At 40.0% G+C, this 18,415-nt stretch overlaps 2 protein-coding genes across 2 annotated transcripts in view; one reads left to right on the top strand and one right to left on the bottom strand.

Moving 5' to 3' along the window:
* gxylt1b (glucoside xylosyltransferase 1b) overlaps positions 1–14,420 on the top strand; it is a 143,527-nt gene extending 129,107 nt beyond the window's left edge. The window contains exons 7-8 of the mRNA XM_061914281.1: positions 14,126–14,198; positions 14,350–14,420. Of these exons, the coding sequence (XP_061770265.1) occupies positions 14,126–14,194 (69 nt within the window). The 3' untranslated portion in view covers positions 14,195–14,198; positions 14,350–14,420. The remainder of the gene's footprint in view (positions 1–14,125; positions 14,199–14,349) is intronic.
* pdzrn4 (PDZ domain containing ring finger 4) overlaps positions 1–18,415 on the bottom strand; it is a 63,504-nt gene that overhangs the window by 43,687 nt on the left and 1,402 nt on the right. The gene's annotated exons all lie outside the window — the stretch shown is intronic.

Genomic DNA, 18,415 nt, shown 5'->3' with positions numbered 1-18,415 from the left:
TCACTCCGGTGCTTACCAAAGGCATGCGGTAAATTTAGGCCTGCGCTTATAAATTTGAGTGTGATGTAAGGATACCGTCATGAAAAGCACATTTAATAAAAAAAACGTTATTATGGTCTTACCTTTACTTAAAGGGGAACATTATCAGCAGACCTATGTAAGCGTCAATATATACCTTGATGGTGCAGAAAAAAGACCATATATTTTTTTAACCGATTTCCGAACTCTAAATGGGTGAATTTTGGCGAATTAAACGCCTTTCTGTTTATCGCTCTGATGACGTCAGAATGTGACGTCGCCGAGGTAACACTCCCACCATTTTCATTTTAAACACATTACAAACACCGGGTCTCAGCTCTGTTATTTTCCGTTTTTTCGACTATTTTTTGGAACCTTGGAGACATCATGCCTCGTGGGTGTGTTGTCGGAGGGTGTAACAACACTAACAGGGAGGGATTCAAGTTGCACCACTGGCCCGAAGATGCCAAAGTGTCTGCCGCCAGACCCCCATTGAATGTACCAGAGTCTCTCCACATTTTACCGGCGATGACAGACATGGCACAGAGATGTATGGATAACCTGCAGATGCATTTGCAACGATAAAGTCAACGAAATCACAAAGGTGAGTTTTGTTGATGTTGACTTATGTGCTAATCAGACATATTTGGTCGCGGCGTGACTGCCAGTTAATCGATGCTAACATGCTATGTTAATCAACGCTAACATGCTATTTACCGGCGGTGCTAAAGCAGACATGACACAAAGATGTATGGATAACCTGCGGATGCATTAGTAACGATAAAGTCACAGTAATCACAAAGGTGAGTTTTGTTGATGTTGACTGTCAGCTAATCGATGCTAACATGCTACGCTAATTGATGCTAACATGCTATTTACCGGCGGTGCTAAAGCAGACATGGAACAGAGATGTATGGATAACCTGCAGATGCATTTGCAACGATAAAGTCAACGAAATCACAAAGGTGAGTTTTGTTGATGTTGACTTATGTGCTAATCAGACATATTTGGTCGCGGCGTGACTGCCAGTTAATCGATGCTAACATGCTATGCTAATCAACGCTAACATGCTATTTACCGGCGGTGCTAAAGCAGACATGGCACAAAGATGTATGGATAACCTGCGCTTGCATTAGTAACGATAAAGTCACAGTAATCACAAAGGTGAGTTTTGTTGATGTTGACTCCCAGCTAATCGATGCTAACATGCTACGCTAATCGACGCTAACATGCTATTTACCGGCGGTGCTAAAGCAGACATGGCACAAAGATGTATCGATAACCTGCAGATGCATTAGTAACGATAAAGTCACAGTAATCACAAAGGTGAGTTTTGTTGATGTTGACTGTCAGCTAATCGATGCTAACATGCTACGCTAATTGATGCTAACATGCTATTTACCGGCGGTGCTAAAGCAGACATGGAACAGAGATGTATGGATAACCTGCAGATGCATTTGCAACTATATTACGTTTCCTTCCACCCACATTTAATGCGAAACAAACACTTACCAATCGACGGATTTAAGTTGCTCCAGTGTCAAAAAGATGCGAAAGTCCTGATCATTTGGTCCGCACATTTTACCGGCGATGCTAACGCAGCTATTCGGCCATGCTATGGCTATGAATAGCGTCAATAGCTATTCGCTCAATAGCTTCAGTTTCTTCTTCAATACTTTCATACTCCAACCATCTGTTTCAATACATGCATAATCTGTTGAATCGCGTAAGTCGCTGAAATCCGAGTCTGAATCCGAGCTAATGTCGCTATATCTTGCTGTGGTATTCCCATTGTTTGTTTACATTGGCAGCACTGTGTGACGTCACAGGGAAATGGATAGTGGCATCGCAAATAGCGAAAATCAAGCACTATAAAGCTTTTTTTAGGGATTTTCGGAGACCGGTAAAATTTTGAAAAAAACTTCAAAAAATACAACAAGCCACTGGGAACTGATTTTTATTGTTTTTAACCTTTTTGAAATTGTGATAATGTTCCCCTTTAACATTTTTAGAAAGTGTGCAGTTAATCATGTGACCGCCTGGCTCTGATTGATTGGTGAAACTGAGTCAAACGTCATCAGTGACTGCATTTGATTGGTGAAACGCAGGCATGTGATGGATCCTGTAAGGATACCATCATGAAAAGCACATTTATTTAAAAAAAACGTTATTATGGTCTTACCTTTACTTATAAATGAAGTCCATGCGCAGCTCCTTCTGATCAAAAGCATCGATAACTTGTTTATAGAAGTCTTCCTTATCTTTCTTCAGTTTTAAAAGTCTCTCCGTCTCGATGGAGATCTTCCTTTATTACCTCCTGCTTCGATTGAAACTCCAGTTTAGAAAACTGTTTTATTTTAGATATGTAATCCTCCATGTTAAAAGTGCAAGCGAGAGGAAAAAATAAAGGATCGCCGCTCACTCTTGCTGCTTGTTGTCACTTCTTTTGCAGCCGAGTAGTCGCAAGAAGGATCACTAGCGCCCTCTACCACCAGGAGACGGGAGCCATTTAATGACTCATATTTGACACACGCAGCTACGGTATATTAATAAAACATAGCTGCTTACTGTTCTTTTTAGCATATTCAATAGCTTGGACCTTAAATCCTACTGAATAGCTCTTAATCTTCTTCCCTTTATGCGGATTCAAATTATTGAAATCAGCCTCCTCCATTTTGAAAATGATGACAGGTGAAGTGTCACTCGTGACGTGACGAGTTTGACCCGGGGGAAATTCTAGATATGCGCTAATAAAAATTTTATTTTGCGAAACGAGTTTGACCCGGCGTTAATCCTGAGCCGGCGGTAATACTAAGCATGCGCTAATTATTTTGCGAAACGAGTTTGACCCAGCAGTAATTCTAGGCAGGCGCGTACTATATACCCGGCGGCAATTCAAGGAAATACGGTAATATGACCCCTTTAATTGTAAGAAAATAGACGGTGGTGCGCCTTATTATCCATTGCGCCCTATGGTCCAGAAAATACGGTTAAAGTTAGAGTTAAAACGCAAAATGAAAAGTTCCTGCAGGCCCTCCCTGTCCTTTTCTTGTCAATGAGATGCAGGACCCTTTGAACTTAGCCGCTAAGGGAGCTGCGTCTATTTTATTTTCCTCCACTAAATCCGCCTAGCAACGTGCAATATCGTAATAAAAATATATATCCATGCTGTTCCGATTTAATTCGACATCAGGCCTTTAATTGCTGCGAGAAACGCCAAACACTGCCAGAAAATCCCCATCAAGCGCGATGCTTTCATCTCTATCTTCCGAGCAGGTGGTATCCGTGGAAACACAACGGTACAAAATACACACAGCAGGCGAGAGCGAGCGGGGAGAAGATTCAAATGTGGGATGATGAAAGGGGAAGCAGGCGACGGAGGAGTCCCTCGTCAGCCCCGAGTCGGAGGACAAAGTCGCAGTGACACACTTATTTTTTCCGTCTTTGTCGCTTCTGCCACGCCGGCGACAATGGAGAGTTTCCAGCTCGACATCTTCCACTGTGTCACAATGTGTAGTTTTTTTTCAACACAATAGTTGCACATTTTGTGGGGTTTTTTTCAATTCAAAATGAATCCTAAGCTTCAAAAAAATCCACAATTTGTAGCATTATTATAAAGTTCCATATACTCCCAACCACTAGGAGGCAGGTGTGGTAACCACAAATGTGTGGTAAGCAACAATGCAATTGGTTTGTATGGTATACCGGTATTAATGAATCACGATCAGTACTATTGGCCCTGAGATTTTGCAGCCGAGTAGTCGCAAGAAGGATCACTAGCGCCCTCTACCACCAGGAGACGGGAGTCATTTAATAACTCATATTTGACACACGCAGCTACGGTATATTAATAAAACATAGCTGCTTACTGTTCTTTTTAGCATATTCAATAGCTTGGACCTTAAATCCTACTGAATAGCTCTTAATCTTCTTCCCTTTATGCGATTTCAAATGATTGAAATCAACCTCCTCCATTTTGAAAATGATGACAGGTGAAGTGTCTTTCGTGACGTGATATGCTAATTAATTCTAGGCATATGCTAATTACCTTTACCTATAAATGAAGTCCATGCGCAGCTCCTTCTGATCAAAAGCATCGAAAACTTGTTCATAGAAGTCTTCCTTATCTTTCTTCAGTTTTAAAAGTCCCTCTGTCTCGACGGAGATCTTCCTTTATTACCTCCTGCTTCCATTGAAAGTCCAGTTTAGAAAACTGTTTTATTTTAGATATGTAATCCTCCATGTTAAAAGTGCAAGCGAGAGGAAAAAATAAACTCTTGCTGCTTGTTGTCACTTCTTCTGCAGCCGAGTAGTCGCAAGAAGGATCACTAGCGCCCTCTACCACCAGGAGGCGGGAGTCATTTAATGACTCATATTTGACACACGCAACTATGGTATATTAATAAAACATAGCTGCTTACTGAGATGGCGACTTTTCCAGGGTGTACTCCGCCTTCCGCCCGATTGTAGCTGAGATAGGCAACAGCGCCCTCCGCGGCCCCAAAGGGAATAAGCGGTAGTAAATGGATGGATTCAGTACTATACCTGTCATGATCCGCTGCTTGGATCATGACATATTCTGGTTTTGTTCTGTTTTGTATCACATCCTGTTAGTATTTTGTCTTCCTTAGTTCCTGGTGGCACTTCCTTTTTTTTTCCCGTTTCCATAGTAACGCATTTGTGTCACCTGCCTTTTGATTATCCCTCTATTTAAGCCTGCCCTTGTTTGTCATTCGTCCTCGCAGCATAATTTGTATTCCATGCAACAGTGAAGTGAAGTGAATTATATTTATATAGCGCTTTTCTCTGGTGACTCAAAGCGCTTTACATAGTGAAACCCAATATCTAAGTTCCATTTAAACCAGTGTGGGTGGCACTGGGAGCAGGTGGGTAAAGTGTCTTGCCCAAGGACACAACGGCAGTGACTAGGATGGCGGAAACGGGAATCGAACCTGCAACCCTCAAGTTACTGGCACGGCCACGCTACCAATCGAGGTGATGTCGCTATATCCGCTTGTGGTAAATACCTTTTGAACTCGTTAGCTTTCACGCTATTCTTTCCTTTGTTTATTTCCCTAGCTCACATGCTAGCGTCCTTGATTCTTTCTAGCTCACATGCTAGTTCTGTTGGTTTTGTTGTCAGTGCCTTTGTGCAAAGTATTTCTGTTCTTAGTTTGTTCTGTAGTGTTTAACAAATCTTCATTCTTACCTTCACGCTGTGTCCAATCCGCCTGCATACACGAGAGAACAAAATCACACCACGATGCCAGCTAAACGTCACAATACCGCCTGTAAAAAAGTACCGATCTACACCTGACAACCACTGTAATGACACCAAGTACAGGAGAGTATCCAGTCGATACTACTATGATTGCATTGATATTTTTTGGTATTAGAACATCATCTTTCATTTTAGTTTTTGTTATACTATGTTTATAAAGTCAGGAAATATGTCCCTGGACACATAAGGAATTTGGATATGACCAATTTATGATGCTGTATCTACTTGGTATCGGATCGATACCTACATTACAAGCCTACTAAAATGCGATTTTCTTATTTAAACGGGGATAGCAGGTCCATTCTATGTGTCATACTTGATCATTTCGCCATATTGCCATATTTTTGCTGAAAGGATTTAGTAGAGAACATCGATGATAAAGTCCGCAACTTTTGGTCACTAATAAAAAAGCCTTGCCTGTACCGGAAGTAGCAGACGATGTGCGCGTGATGTCACGGGTTGTGGAGCTCCTCACATCTGAACATTGTTTACAATCATGGCCACCAGCAGCGAGAGCGATTCGGACCGAGAAAGCGACGATTTCCCCATTAATTTGAGCGAGGATGAAAGATTTGTGGATGAGGAAAGTGAGAGTGAAGGACTAGAAAAAAAAAAATACAAAAAAGACTAGAGGGCAGTGGGAACGATTCAGATAGGGAAGATGCTGTGAGAGGCGCCGTGGCAGCCGTGGGGGGTGGCAGGACCACTCGGCCAGGCTCAACCGCAACAAGGGATAGAGCCATACCGTTTTGAACCCGACGGTCAGGAGGACGCTGCTGATATTGATGCTGGAGTAGCACACGGCAAATATTGCCGTCAGAATACAGAATTGTAAAATGTTATTTATTAATTCACATAATACACTGTACTTTGTGTGTGTGGTCCAATCCAACCGTGTTCGCCTGACCGCTCTGTTCCATACTAAAGCTTGACTGTCATCTTTCGGGAATCTAAACAATGAAACACCGGTTGTGTTTGTGTTGCTAAAGCCGGCCGCAATACACCGCTTCCCACCTACAGCTTTCTTCTTTGACGTCTCCATTGTTCATTGAACAAATTGCAAAAGGTTAACCAACACAGAAGTCCAGAATACTGTGGAATTTTGCGATGAAAACAGACGACTCAACGATGCTGGCACAAAATGTCCGCTACAATCCGTGACGAGACGTATTCAGCAGGATTAAAAAATTACACTTTAGTAAACTAAAGCGGCCGTATTGGCATGTGTTGCAATGTTAATATTTCATCATTGATATATAAACTATCAGACTGCGTGGTGGCTAGTAGTGGCTTTCAGTAGGCCTTTAATCAAAAACTAATGTAAAGCATCAAAACAACAGAAGAATAAGTGATTATTACATTTTAACAGAAGTGTAGATAGAACATGTTGAAAGAGACAGTAAGCAGATATTAACAGTAAATTAACAAGCAGATTAATAATACATTTTCTACCACTTGTCTTTAATAATGTTGAGAAAATAATAGAATGATGAATGACACAATATGTTACTGCATATGTCAGCAGACTAAAATTAGCAGCCTTTGTTTGCTTAATTACTTATAAAAAAAAGTTGTCTTGTATGTTCACTATTTTATTTAAGGACAAACTTGCAATAATAAACATATGTTTCATGTACTCTAAGATTTTTTGTCAAAATAAAGCCTATAATGCCATTTTTTGTGGTAATTAGAAAAGTACCGAAAAAGTATGGAAATACATTCAGGTACCCGCACCAAAATATTGCTATGGGGACAACACAACACTGCAAAGTACGTCGAAAACTCACATCTTAAAAATTTAGTTTCTTTTGAATTATGTCAAATATTTAGCATTACATGTCGGGAAAATTTGTGGAGTACGCAATTGTTACACATCTCTGTGTAAATCACCAAATTATTGTCACAACTAAGAAATGGTGTTTTCTCTTATCTTGTTTTTGGTAGTTAAATGATGCACATTAAGTCTTAATCCTGCTTTAAACTCCACGAATATGACGGACATGCTGGCCGGAATTGTTATATTTTGCTTAAGGGTCAAAGTACCGTATTTTTCAGACTATAAGGCGCACTTAAAATCCTTTAAGTTTCTCAAAAATCGACAGTGCGGCATAATTCTGGTTGCGCTTACCGACCTCGAAGCAATTTTATTTGGTACATGTTGTAATGATAACTGTGACCAATAGATGGAAGTCACACATGCGAGATATGTGTAGCATGCCTGCCAACCTTGAGACCTCAGAATTTGGTAGATGGGGGTTTTTTATATATATATATATATATATACAAACCCTGTTTCCATATGAGTTAGGAAATTGTGTCAGATGTAAATATAAACAGAATACAAGCCATATTTGTGTCCCCGATGATGCAAGAATCTCCAGGAGAGTTGAGTGAAGGTAAGAATATTTAATACTCATAAGAAAATAACAAAAGCAAACATAAAGCAGTCCCGCAGCTAAACGTTCTCAACATAGATTTTATCATCGAGCACTGAGGAGTGCTCGAGTGAAACATAAATAGACACTAGTGTGATTGACAGCAGGTGTGAACCGCTGCCAATCAACGGAAAAGAGAAAAACAACAGTGCTCCGTGAATAAAACCGGAAACACAACAAAATAAGAGCACTGAACAGGAAGTAAATACAAAAACACGAAAAACTAACAGAAATGAAGTGACAGATTGTCACAATATTCAGTTGAATATGCTACAAAGACAACATATTTGATGTTCAAACTCAGAAACTTTTTATTTTTTGCAAATGATCAATAACTTTAGAATTTGATGCCAGAAACACAAGACAAAGATGTTAGGAAAGGTGGCAATAAATACTGATAAAGTTGAGGAATGCTCATCCAACACTTATTTGGAACATCCCACAGGTGTGCAGGCTAATTGGGAACAGGTGGGTGCCATGATTGGGTATAAAAACAGCTTCCCAAAAAATGCTCGGTCTTTCACAAGAAAGGATGGGGCGAGGTACACCCCTTTGTCCACAACTGCGTGAGCAAATAGTCAAACAGTTTAAGAACAACCTTTCTCAAAGTGCAATTGCAAGAAATTTAGGGATTTCAACATCTACGCTCCATAATATCATCAAAAGGTTCAGAGAATCTGGAGAAATCACTCCACGTAAGCGGCATGGCCGGAAATCAACACTGAATGACCGTGACCTTCCATCCCTCAGACGGCACTGTATCAAAAACCGACATCAATCTTTAAAGGATATCACCACATGGGCTCAGGAACACTTCAGAAAACCACTGTCACTAAATACAGTGCGTCGCTACATCTGTAAGTGCAAATTAAAGCTCTACTATGCAAAGCCAAAGCCATTTATCAACAACATCCAGAAACGCAGCCGGTTTCTCTGGGCCTGAGATCATCTAAGATGGACCGATGCAAAGTGGAAAAGTTTTCTGGGGTCTGACGAGTCCATATTTCAAATTGTTCTTGGAAATATTCAACATCGTGTTATCCAGACCAAAGGGGAAGCGAACCATCCAGACTGTTATCGACGCAAAGTTGAAAAGCCAGCATGTGTGATGGTATGGGGGTGCATTAGTGCCCAAGGCATGGGTAACTTACACATCTGTGAAGGCACCATTAATGCTGAAAGGTACATACAGGTTTTGGAACAACATATGCTGCCATCTAAGCACCGTCTTTTTCATGGACGCCCCTGCTTATTTCCGCAAGACAATGGCAAGCCACATTCAGCACGTATTACAACAGCGTGGCAGCGTAAAAAAAGAGTGCGGGTACTTTCCTGGCCCGCCTGCAGTCCAGACCTGTCTCCCATGGAAACTGTGTGGCGCATTATCAAGCGTAAAATACGACTGTTGAACGACTAAAGCTTTACATAAAACAAGAATGGGAAAGAATTCCACTTTCAAAGCTTCAACAATTAGTTTCCTCAGTTCCCAAACGTTTATTGAGTGTTGTTTAAAGAAAATGTGATGAAACACAGTGGTGAACATGCCCTTTCCCAACTACTTTGGCACGTGTTGCAGCCATGAAATTCTAAGTTAATGATTATTTAAAACAAAAACAAAAGGTTTATGAGTTTGAAGATCAAATATGTTGTCTTTGTAGGATTTGCAAATTATTGTATTCCGTTTATATTTACATCAAACACAATTTCCCAACACATATGGTAACGTGGTTTTGTATATGTATAATATAATATATATTTGTCAATGTAAACTATTATAAAATTTTATAGTTACATATTACTTACACATACAAATTGTCCAAGGCAAAAGTGTATCAGAAGGTAGTCAGTAACAAATGTGTCCATCCATCCATCCATTTTCTACCGCTTATTCCCTTTTGGGGTCGCGGGGGGCGCTGGCGCCTATCTCAGCTACAATCGGGCGGAAGGCGGGGTACACCCTGGACAAGTCGCCACCTCCGCGTCCTTCAACTTACCGGGTTGTGAGTTCAACTTAATGAATTGTTGCAAAAAAAAACAGCAATTACCACTAGACGTCAACTTAAAGACAGCACAAGCAAATTCCTGACGATTAGTAATGAATATTCAGTGTTTTTTATACCTGCCAATATTCTATTTTTGAGTCATTTCACTTGATCAAGTCTCATTTTTAAATATCCCACACTGCAAAGTAATCAAGTATGTAGGATTTGTTCTGGTATTGTATCGGATCATTATCAGTATCGGCCAATACTCAAGGGTCCAATATTAGTATCGTATCAGAAGCGGAAAAGTTGCATTGATTCAGAATCATGGATCTAAAATTGACCGCTGCTGGTATTTTTTTCTATATTTTGATTGTAAAATTTTCAGATCGTCTTTGTTCTATTTTTGGCCAAATTAAGACAAAGAAAACAATCTGAAGTTGTCTTTATTTTTTAGTTTTAAAGCCATGATTTTAATCGTTGGGCATTAAAACTGTGCACAGAATTTCCTCCATGCGGCCCCTGAGCTAAAATAAGTTTGCTTTAAAAGCACATTTTAGCCAATAAGAAGCTTTGCATGACAACATCTCCTAACTTGTTGCCTACATTGGTCAACACAGGCACATATCAGATGAATATTTACATGTGCACTTTGGTAAATTGGCATTTTGGACAGGAGGTTCCATTTTTCTAGAAGCTGTCCACTTTAAAGGACAAAAAAATGTGAACTAAAGGCCAAAACTGATGTTAAAATCATATCTTTCATCATCATGCTAGTTCACATAAAAAGCCTACTTGGGCCAATCGGATTTGACCCAGATTTTCATAGAGAGTCTAAACCAGGCTTTGCTCATAAGACCCAAAAGGTATCCGCTCAAAAAAGTGTCATAAGTCAGCATTAAATATTGTTTTTTTAACTTACACTTTCAACTCTTTAAATCTTTTAACAGCTTCAGAAAAAAATGTTTTATGTAATTCCCCCCCCCCCCATTATTTTTAGGTTTTTATAGCCTTTGTCAAAAACACAAAACAAAAAAAAAAACATTGTCTTTGTCATCGTACGACCAAACAATAACAAACTTGCTCTTTTCGAGTGGCCACACAAAGAATCCGACTGTGCTTTTTTTTAAAATTGACTATGACTGCAATATAAGGCACAGAGGGGCCGAAGAAAGTTGTGAGTGCCAGCACTTTGATTAAAAAGGTGAGAAACACTACTGAATTCAAGAAAAAAATTGTAACAAAGCTCGATTTGGTTTTCATCCCAAAAACTTCCCAGATTTTCAGAGAGAACATCCATCCATTTTCTACCGCTTGTCCCTTTCGGGGTCGGGGGTGGCTTTACTCGTCCAGTCATAAAAGTGTCATAAGTCAGTATTAAATTGTTGTTGTTTTTTTACTTTCAGTTTCAACGCTTGAAATCTTTTAACAACTTCAAAACAATTTTTTTGATATGAAGTTTTTTTTCTAAAAATTTTAGTTTTTTTTAGCCTTTTTGTCAAAAATAAATAAATACTGTCTTTGTCATCGTACGACCAAACATTAACAAACTTTCACTCTTTGAGTGGCCACACAAATAATCCGATATCAGTCTCTGTGTTTTTTTTATTGACTATGACTGCAATATAAGGAACGAGGGGCCGAAGAAAGTTGTGAGTGCCAGCACTTTGAATAAAAAGGTGTGAAATACTACTGAATTCAAGAAATAATTTGTAACAAAGCACGATTTGGTTTTCATAAAGGAAAAAAAATACCCAGATTTTCATAGAGAGTACATCCATTTTCTACCGCTTGTCCCTTTCGGGGTCGTGGGGGGTGCTGGAGCCTATCTCATACCAGGCTTTACTCGTCCGGTCATAAAAGCGTCATAACTCAGTATTAAATTGTTTTTTTTAACTCTCAGTTTCCACGCTTGAAATCTTCTAACAACGTTGGATCTATCTTTTGATACAATGTTTTTTTTCCCAATGATTTTTAGTTTTTTTTAGCCTTTTTGTCAAAAATAAATACATACTGTCTTGGTCATCGTACGACCAAACATTAACAAACTTGCACTTTTCGAGTGGCCACACAAAGAATCCGACAAGGCGACTCGGTCTCTGTGCTTTTTTAAATTGACTATGACTGCAAAATAAGGCACAGAGGGGCCGAAGAAAGTAGTGAGTGCCAGCACTTTGATTAAAAAGGTGAGAAACACTACTGAATTCAAGAAAAAAATTGTAACAAAGCTCGAATTGGTTTTCATCCAAAAAACTTCCCAGATTTTCAGAGAGAACATCCATCCATTTTCTACCGCTTGTCCCTTTCGGGGTCGGGGGTGTGCTGGAGTCTATCTCATACCAGGCTTTACTCGTCCAGTCATAAAAGTGTCATAAGTCAGTATTAAATTGTTGTTTTTTTACTTTCAGTTTCAACGCTTGAAATCTTTTAACAACTTCAGATCTATTTTTTTTGATATGAAGTTTTTTTTCAAAAATGTTTTGTTTGTTTTAGCCTTTTTGTCAAAAATAAATAAATACTGTTTTTGTCGTCGTACGACCAAACATTAACAAACTTTCACTTTTTGAGTGGCCACACAAATAATCAGACATCAGTCTCTGTGTTTTTTTATTGACTATGACTGCAATATAAGCCACGAGGGGCCGAAGAAAGTTGTGAGTGCCAGCACTTTGAATAAAAAGGTGTGAAATACTACTGAATTCAAGAAATAATTTGTAACAAAGCACGATTTGGTTTTCATAAAAGAAAAAAAATACCCAGATTTTCATAGAGAGTACATCCATTTTCTACCGCTTGTCCCTTTCGGGGACGTAGGGGGTGCTGGAGCCTATCTCATACCAGGCTTTACTCGTCCGGTCATAAAAGCGTCATAAGTCAGCATTCAATTGTTTTTTTTTAACTCTCAGTTTCCACGCTTGAAATCTTCTAACAACTTCGGATCTATCTTTCGATACGATGTTTTTTTCCAATAATTTTTAGTTTTTTTTTTAGCCTTTTTGTCAAAAATAAATACATACTGTCTTGGTCATCGTACGACCAAATATTAACAAACTTGCACTTTTCGAGTGGCCACACAAAGAATCCGACAAGGCGACTCGGTCTCTGTGCTTTTTTTGATTGACTATGACTGCAAAATAAGGCACAGAGGGGCCGAAGAAAGTAGTGAGTGCCAGCACTTTGATTAAAAAGGTGAGAAACACTCCTGAATTCAAGAAAAAAATTGTAACAAAACTCGATTTGGTTTTCATCCAAAAAACTTCCCAGATTTTCAGAGAGAACATCCATCCATTTTCTACCGCTTGTCCCTTTCGGGATCGGGGGTGTGCTGGAGCCTATGTCATACCAGGCTTTACTCGTCCAGTCATAAAAGTGTCATAAGTCAGTATTAAATTGTTGTTGTTTTTTTACCTTCAGTTTCAACGCTTGAAATATTCTAACAACTTCAGATCAATTTTTTTGATATGAAGTTTTTTTTCAAAAATTTTTAGTTTTTTTTAGCCTTTTTGTCAAAAATAAATAAATACTGTCTTTGTCATCGTACGACCAAACATTAACAAACTTGCACTTTTTGAGTGGCCACACAAATAATCCGACATCAGTCTCTGTGTTTTTTTAATTGACTATGACTGCAATACAAGCCACGAGGGGCCGAAGAAAGTAGTGAGTGCCAGCACTTTGATTAAAAAGGTGAGAAACACTACTGAATTCATGGAAAAAATTGTAACAAAGCTCGATTTGGTTTTCATCCCAAAAACTTCCCAGATTTTCAGAGAGAACATCCATCCATTTACTACCGCTTGTCCCTCTCGGGGTCGGGGGTGTGCTGGAGCCTATGTCATACCAGGCTTTACTCGTCCAGTCATAAAAGCGTCATAAGTCAGTATTAAATTGTTGTTGTTTTCTTACATTCAGTTCCAACGCTTGAAATCTTTTAACAACTTCAGATCTATTTTTTTGATATGAAGTTTTTTTTCAAAAAATTTTAGTTTTTTTTTAGCCTTTTTGTCAAAAATAAATAAATACCGTCTTTGTCATCGTACGACCAAATATTAACAAACTTGCACTTTTTGAGTGGCCACACAAATAATCCGACATCAGTCTCTGTGTTTTTTTATTGATTATGACTGCAATATAAGCCACGAGGGGCCAAAGTAAGTTGTGAGTGCCAGCACTTTGATTAAAAACGTGAGAAATACTACTGAATTCAAGAAATAATTTGTAACAAAGCACAATTTGGTTTTCATAAAAGAAATAAAATACCCAGATTTTCATAGAGAGTACATCCATTTTCTACCGCTTGTCCCTTTCGGGGACGTAGGGGGTGCTGGAGCTTATCTCATACCAGGCTTTACTCGTCCGGTCATAAAAGTGTCATAACTCAGCATTAAATTGTTTTTTTTTACTTTCAGTTTCAACGCTTGAAATCTATTATCCACCAAGGGGCCGTAGACGGTTGTGAGTGCCAGCACTTTGATTAAAAAGGTGAGAAACACTACTGAAATCAAGAAAGAACTCATAACAAAGTACGATTTGGTTTTCATCGGAATAACTACCCAGATTTTCATGGAGGCTTTACTCGTCTGGTCATAAAAGTGTCATAAGTCAGCATTAAAATTATTGTTTTTACTTTCAGTTTCAACGCTTGAAATCTATAAGCCACCAAGGGGCCGAAGACAGTTGTGAGTGCCAGCCTTTTGATCAAAAAGGTGAGAAACACTACTGAAATCAAGAAAGAAGCAACGTTGGCATACGGGAAATGTGTCTTTTAGTTATCCGTTTCTTATACATACACATTTCAAATGGCTCTATGTATGTAAAACCATAATTAATCTTTATAAAATGTGTATTTTTGTTCTTTTTTGGTGACAGTTGTCCATCTTTGAGGACACATACAGTACAGGCCAAGTTTTGGACACACTGTCTCCTTATTCAATGTGTTTTCTTTATTTTCATGACTTGTAGATTGTCACTGAAGGCATCAAAACTATGAATAAACACGTGGAATTACGGACATAACAAAAAAAGGTGAAATAACTGAAAACATGCCGATATTTTGCAAAAATCCGATATTCCGATATTGTCCAAGTCTTAATTACTGATCCCAATCACAATCGATACCGATATATACAGTCGTGGAATGAACACATTATTGTGCCTCATTTTGTTGTGACGCCCCGCTGGATGCATTAAACAATCTAACAAGGTTTTCCAAAATAAATCAACTTAAGTTATGGAAAAAATGCCAACATGGCACTGCCATATTTTTATTATTGAAGTCACAAAGTGCATTATTTTGTTTTAACATGCCTCAAAACAGCAGCTTGGAATTTGGGACATGCTCTCCCTGAGATAGGTTGAGGTGGGCGGGGTTTGGTTAAGGGGTAGCGGGGGGGGGGGGGGGGTTTGGGGGTGTATATTATAGAGTCCCGGAAGAGTTAGTGATGCAAGGGTTTCTTAGGTTGACCTGCCAACCTCAAAGAGACAGTAACACAGGAAGTTGCTGTATCTTTTGTATTTGCATGTTTATGTTCTCATCAAAGGTGTTATGTTTCCAACACAGCTGTAAATCCCCCTCCTCCCTTAGTACAACTGTGTGTGTGTGTGTGTGTGTGTGTGTGTGTGTGTGTGTGTGTGTGTGTGTGTGTGTGTGTGTGTGTGTGTGTAATGCAGGGCCTCCCGAATTAATTAAAAAGCGAAGGGAGTGGGAAAAAGGTTTCAGAGTGACAAACTTTCTCCAGTCACTCTTCTCGTACGAGAAAAGCAATCACTGGTTTGTCTTCTATTCTGTGTTTCTGGGTCTATATTAGTGGTTCCTAACCATGGTTCGATTGAACCCTAGGGGTCCGGTGAGTCGGCCTCAAGGGGGAGGGGCCTATCCCCAGGTGAATGTCTTTAGAGGTTTTAGGGAAGCCGGAGTACCCGGAGGGAACCCACGCAATCATGGGGAGGACATGCAAACGCCACACAGAATGATCCCGAGCCCGGGATTGAACCCCAGACTACTCAGGACCTTCGTGTTGTGAGGCACACACACTAACCCAGTGGTTCTAAACCTGGGTTCGATCAAACCCTAGGGGTTCGGTGAGTCGGCATCAGGGGTTCGGCGGAGCCAGTCTAGACACACCCGACTCATCCATACTTGTCAACCTTGAGACCTCCGAAATCAGGAGATGGGGCTGGGAATTTTGGGGTTGGTGGTAGCGAGGGTGTATATTGTAGATTCCATAAGAGTTAGTGCTGCAAGGGTATCCGGGTATTTGTTACGGCGTGGCGCAGTGGGAGAGTGGCCGAGCGCAACCCTTGGGACGCTGGTTCAATCCCCACCTAGTAGCAACCTCGTCACGTCCGTAGTGTCCTGAGCAAGACACTTCACCCTTGCTCCTGATGGGTGATGGTTAGCGCCTTGCATGGCAGCTCCCTTCATCAGTGTGTGAATGTGTGTGTGAATGTGGAAGTAGTGTCAAAGCGCTTCGAGTACCTTGAAGGTAGAAAAGCGCTATACAAGTACAGCCCATTTATTTACATTTTATGTTACGGTGCGGATGTTCTCCCTAAATGTGTTCTTCATTCTTGTTTGGTGTGGGTTCACATTGTGGCGCATATTTGTAACAGTGTTAAAGTTGTTTATACGGCCACTCTCAGTGTGGCTGTTGACCAAGTATGCCTTACATTCACTTATGTGTGTGTAAAAGCCACATAAATGATGTGAATGCGCCAACACGCCGTTCGTATGGAGGAAAATCGGACGTGACGACAGGTTGTAGAGGACGCTAAAGGAGAATGGTTGCCCCGGGAGATTTTTGGGAGGGGCACAGGAATTCGGGATTTTTCCGGGTTGGCAAGTATGGACTCATCGTGTAAATAAAAACTTCTCCATATCGGCGTATCATGGATACGGCGACAGCAGAAGTCACACTGATTTGCAGGTGTGTCATTTGTTGGGAGTTCATGCACGGTTCATTTTGTGCACCAGGAAAAAAAACATAGTAGCACATTAGTATGGGGAACATAGTCACCATAAATTAGTTGCTCATTAACATGCAAATTAGTAACATGTTGGCTCTCAAGTAGTCATTTTTAAGTACTTATTAATGCCTTATTCGGCATGGCCTTATTATAACCCTAATCCGAACCAAATAACTCTGAATTAAGTCTTTATTACTTAGAAGATGTTTCCCCAGTGTCCAAATAACTCTAAATTTGACATGATCTATGGTCTGGATTATAGTTTTGTTATTTTTTGTTAGTTTTTGGACTCTTTTAGTTCCTGTTTGCGCTCCGTTGTTTTGTCATTCTGTCATGAAGGGGGGGAGATTCGCAGCTTACAGCGAGGTTTGTTCTCCCGGGATGCAAACGGACTATTCCAGACAAGGCTTGCAGGTAGGAACATATTTATTAATTTGATAAATCTTGGCAGGGCATGAGGTAAACAAACAATCAATGTTGGGGAACAAACTTAAAACTGTGGCATGTGTGACGCTTGGCCAGCATTGTGGTGCGGGTTTGTTCTCTCGGGGAAGCAGTCGGATATGAACACAGCGTGAAGGTAAGGAATGAAGATTTATTTATTTAACACTACAAAAACAGATTACGAACAGAAAACACTTGCACAAGCCTTTAAAGACAAAACAAACAGAACTAACATGGGAGCTAGAAAGAACTGAAAGTGCTAGCATGTGAGCTAGGTAAACAAACAGAGGAATAGCGTGGAAGCTAACAAATACAAAAAGTTATTTACCACAATGGAAGATAGCGACGTCACCTGTTGCATCGGACAGCAAACTAGACTGCGAGAGCGAATGAACAAAAAGGGCAGGCTTAAATAAAGGAGATAATCACCGAGCAGGTGCGCGAGAAAAACAAGATGCAGGTGACACTAATGCGTGGCTATGGCAACGGAAACAAACAGGAAGTGCCACCAGGAACTAAGGAAGACAAAAACCAAACAGGATGTGATATACAAACAGAACAAAACCAGAATATGACATGATCCAAGCCGCAGATCATGACAGCATGAAACAAACAAACATAAACTATGGCTTCGAACAAACACAAAACGGTGGCATGAAATAAACAAAACTTACGTGGACACGGCATGAATCGAGTAACACGAACTGTGGTATCGCACGAAAACAAGCAATGACGCCAGGCCGACCGACTGGCAAAGACAGGCTTTAATTAGGGTCTTGATTAGAAACGGGTGCGTGGTCCGAACACCAGAGGCAGGTGTAAATCATAAGTCGGCATGGTAACCAAACAAAACAAGGGAGCGCAAACAGGAACTAAAAGAAGCAAAAAACTAACAAAAACATAATCCAGACCACAGATCATGACAAAATTAGGTCTTTGTTACCTAGAATCGGTGGGGCCAAAAAGTATTTAGTCAGCCACAGACTGTGCAAGTTCTCCCACTTAAAATGATGACAGAGGTCTGTAATTTTCATCATAGGTACACTTCAACTGTGAGAGACAGAATGGGGAAAAAAATCCAGGAATTCACATTTTAGGAATTTTAAATAATTTATTTGTAAATGATGGTGGAAAATAAGTATTTGTTCAACCATTCAAAGCTCTCACTGATGGAAGGAGGTTTTGGCTCAAAATCTCACGATACATGGCCCCATTCATTCTTTCCTTAACACGGATCAATCGTCCTGTCCCCTTAGCAGAAAAACAGCCCCAAAGCATGATGTTTCCAC

The sequence above is a fragment of the Nerophis ophidion genome, linkage group LG10, assembly GCF_033978795.1.
Source record: "Nerophis ophidion isolate RoL-2023_Sa linkage group LG10, RoL_Noph_v1.0, whole genome shotgun sequence".
Taxonomy (NCBI): domain Eukaryota; kingdom Metazoa; phylum Chordata; class Actinopteri; order Syngnathiformes; family Syngnathidae; genus Nerophis; species Nerophis ophidion.
Note: the sequence above shows the minus strand (reverse complement) of the source record. Positions and strands in the feature narration are given on the sequence as shown.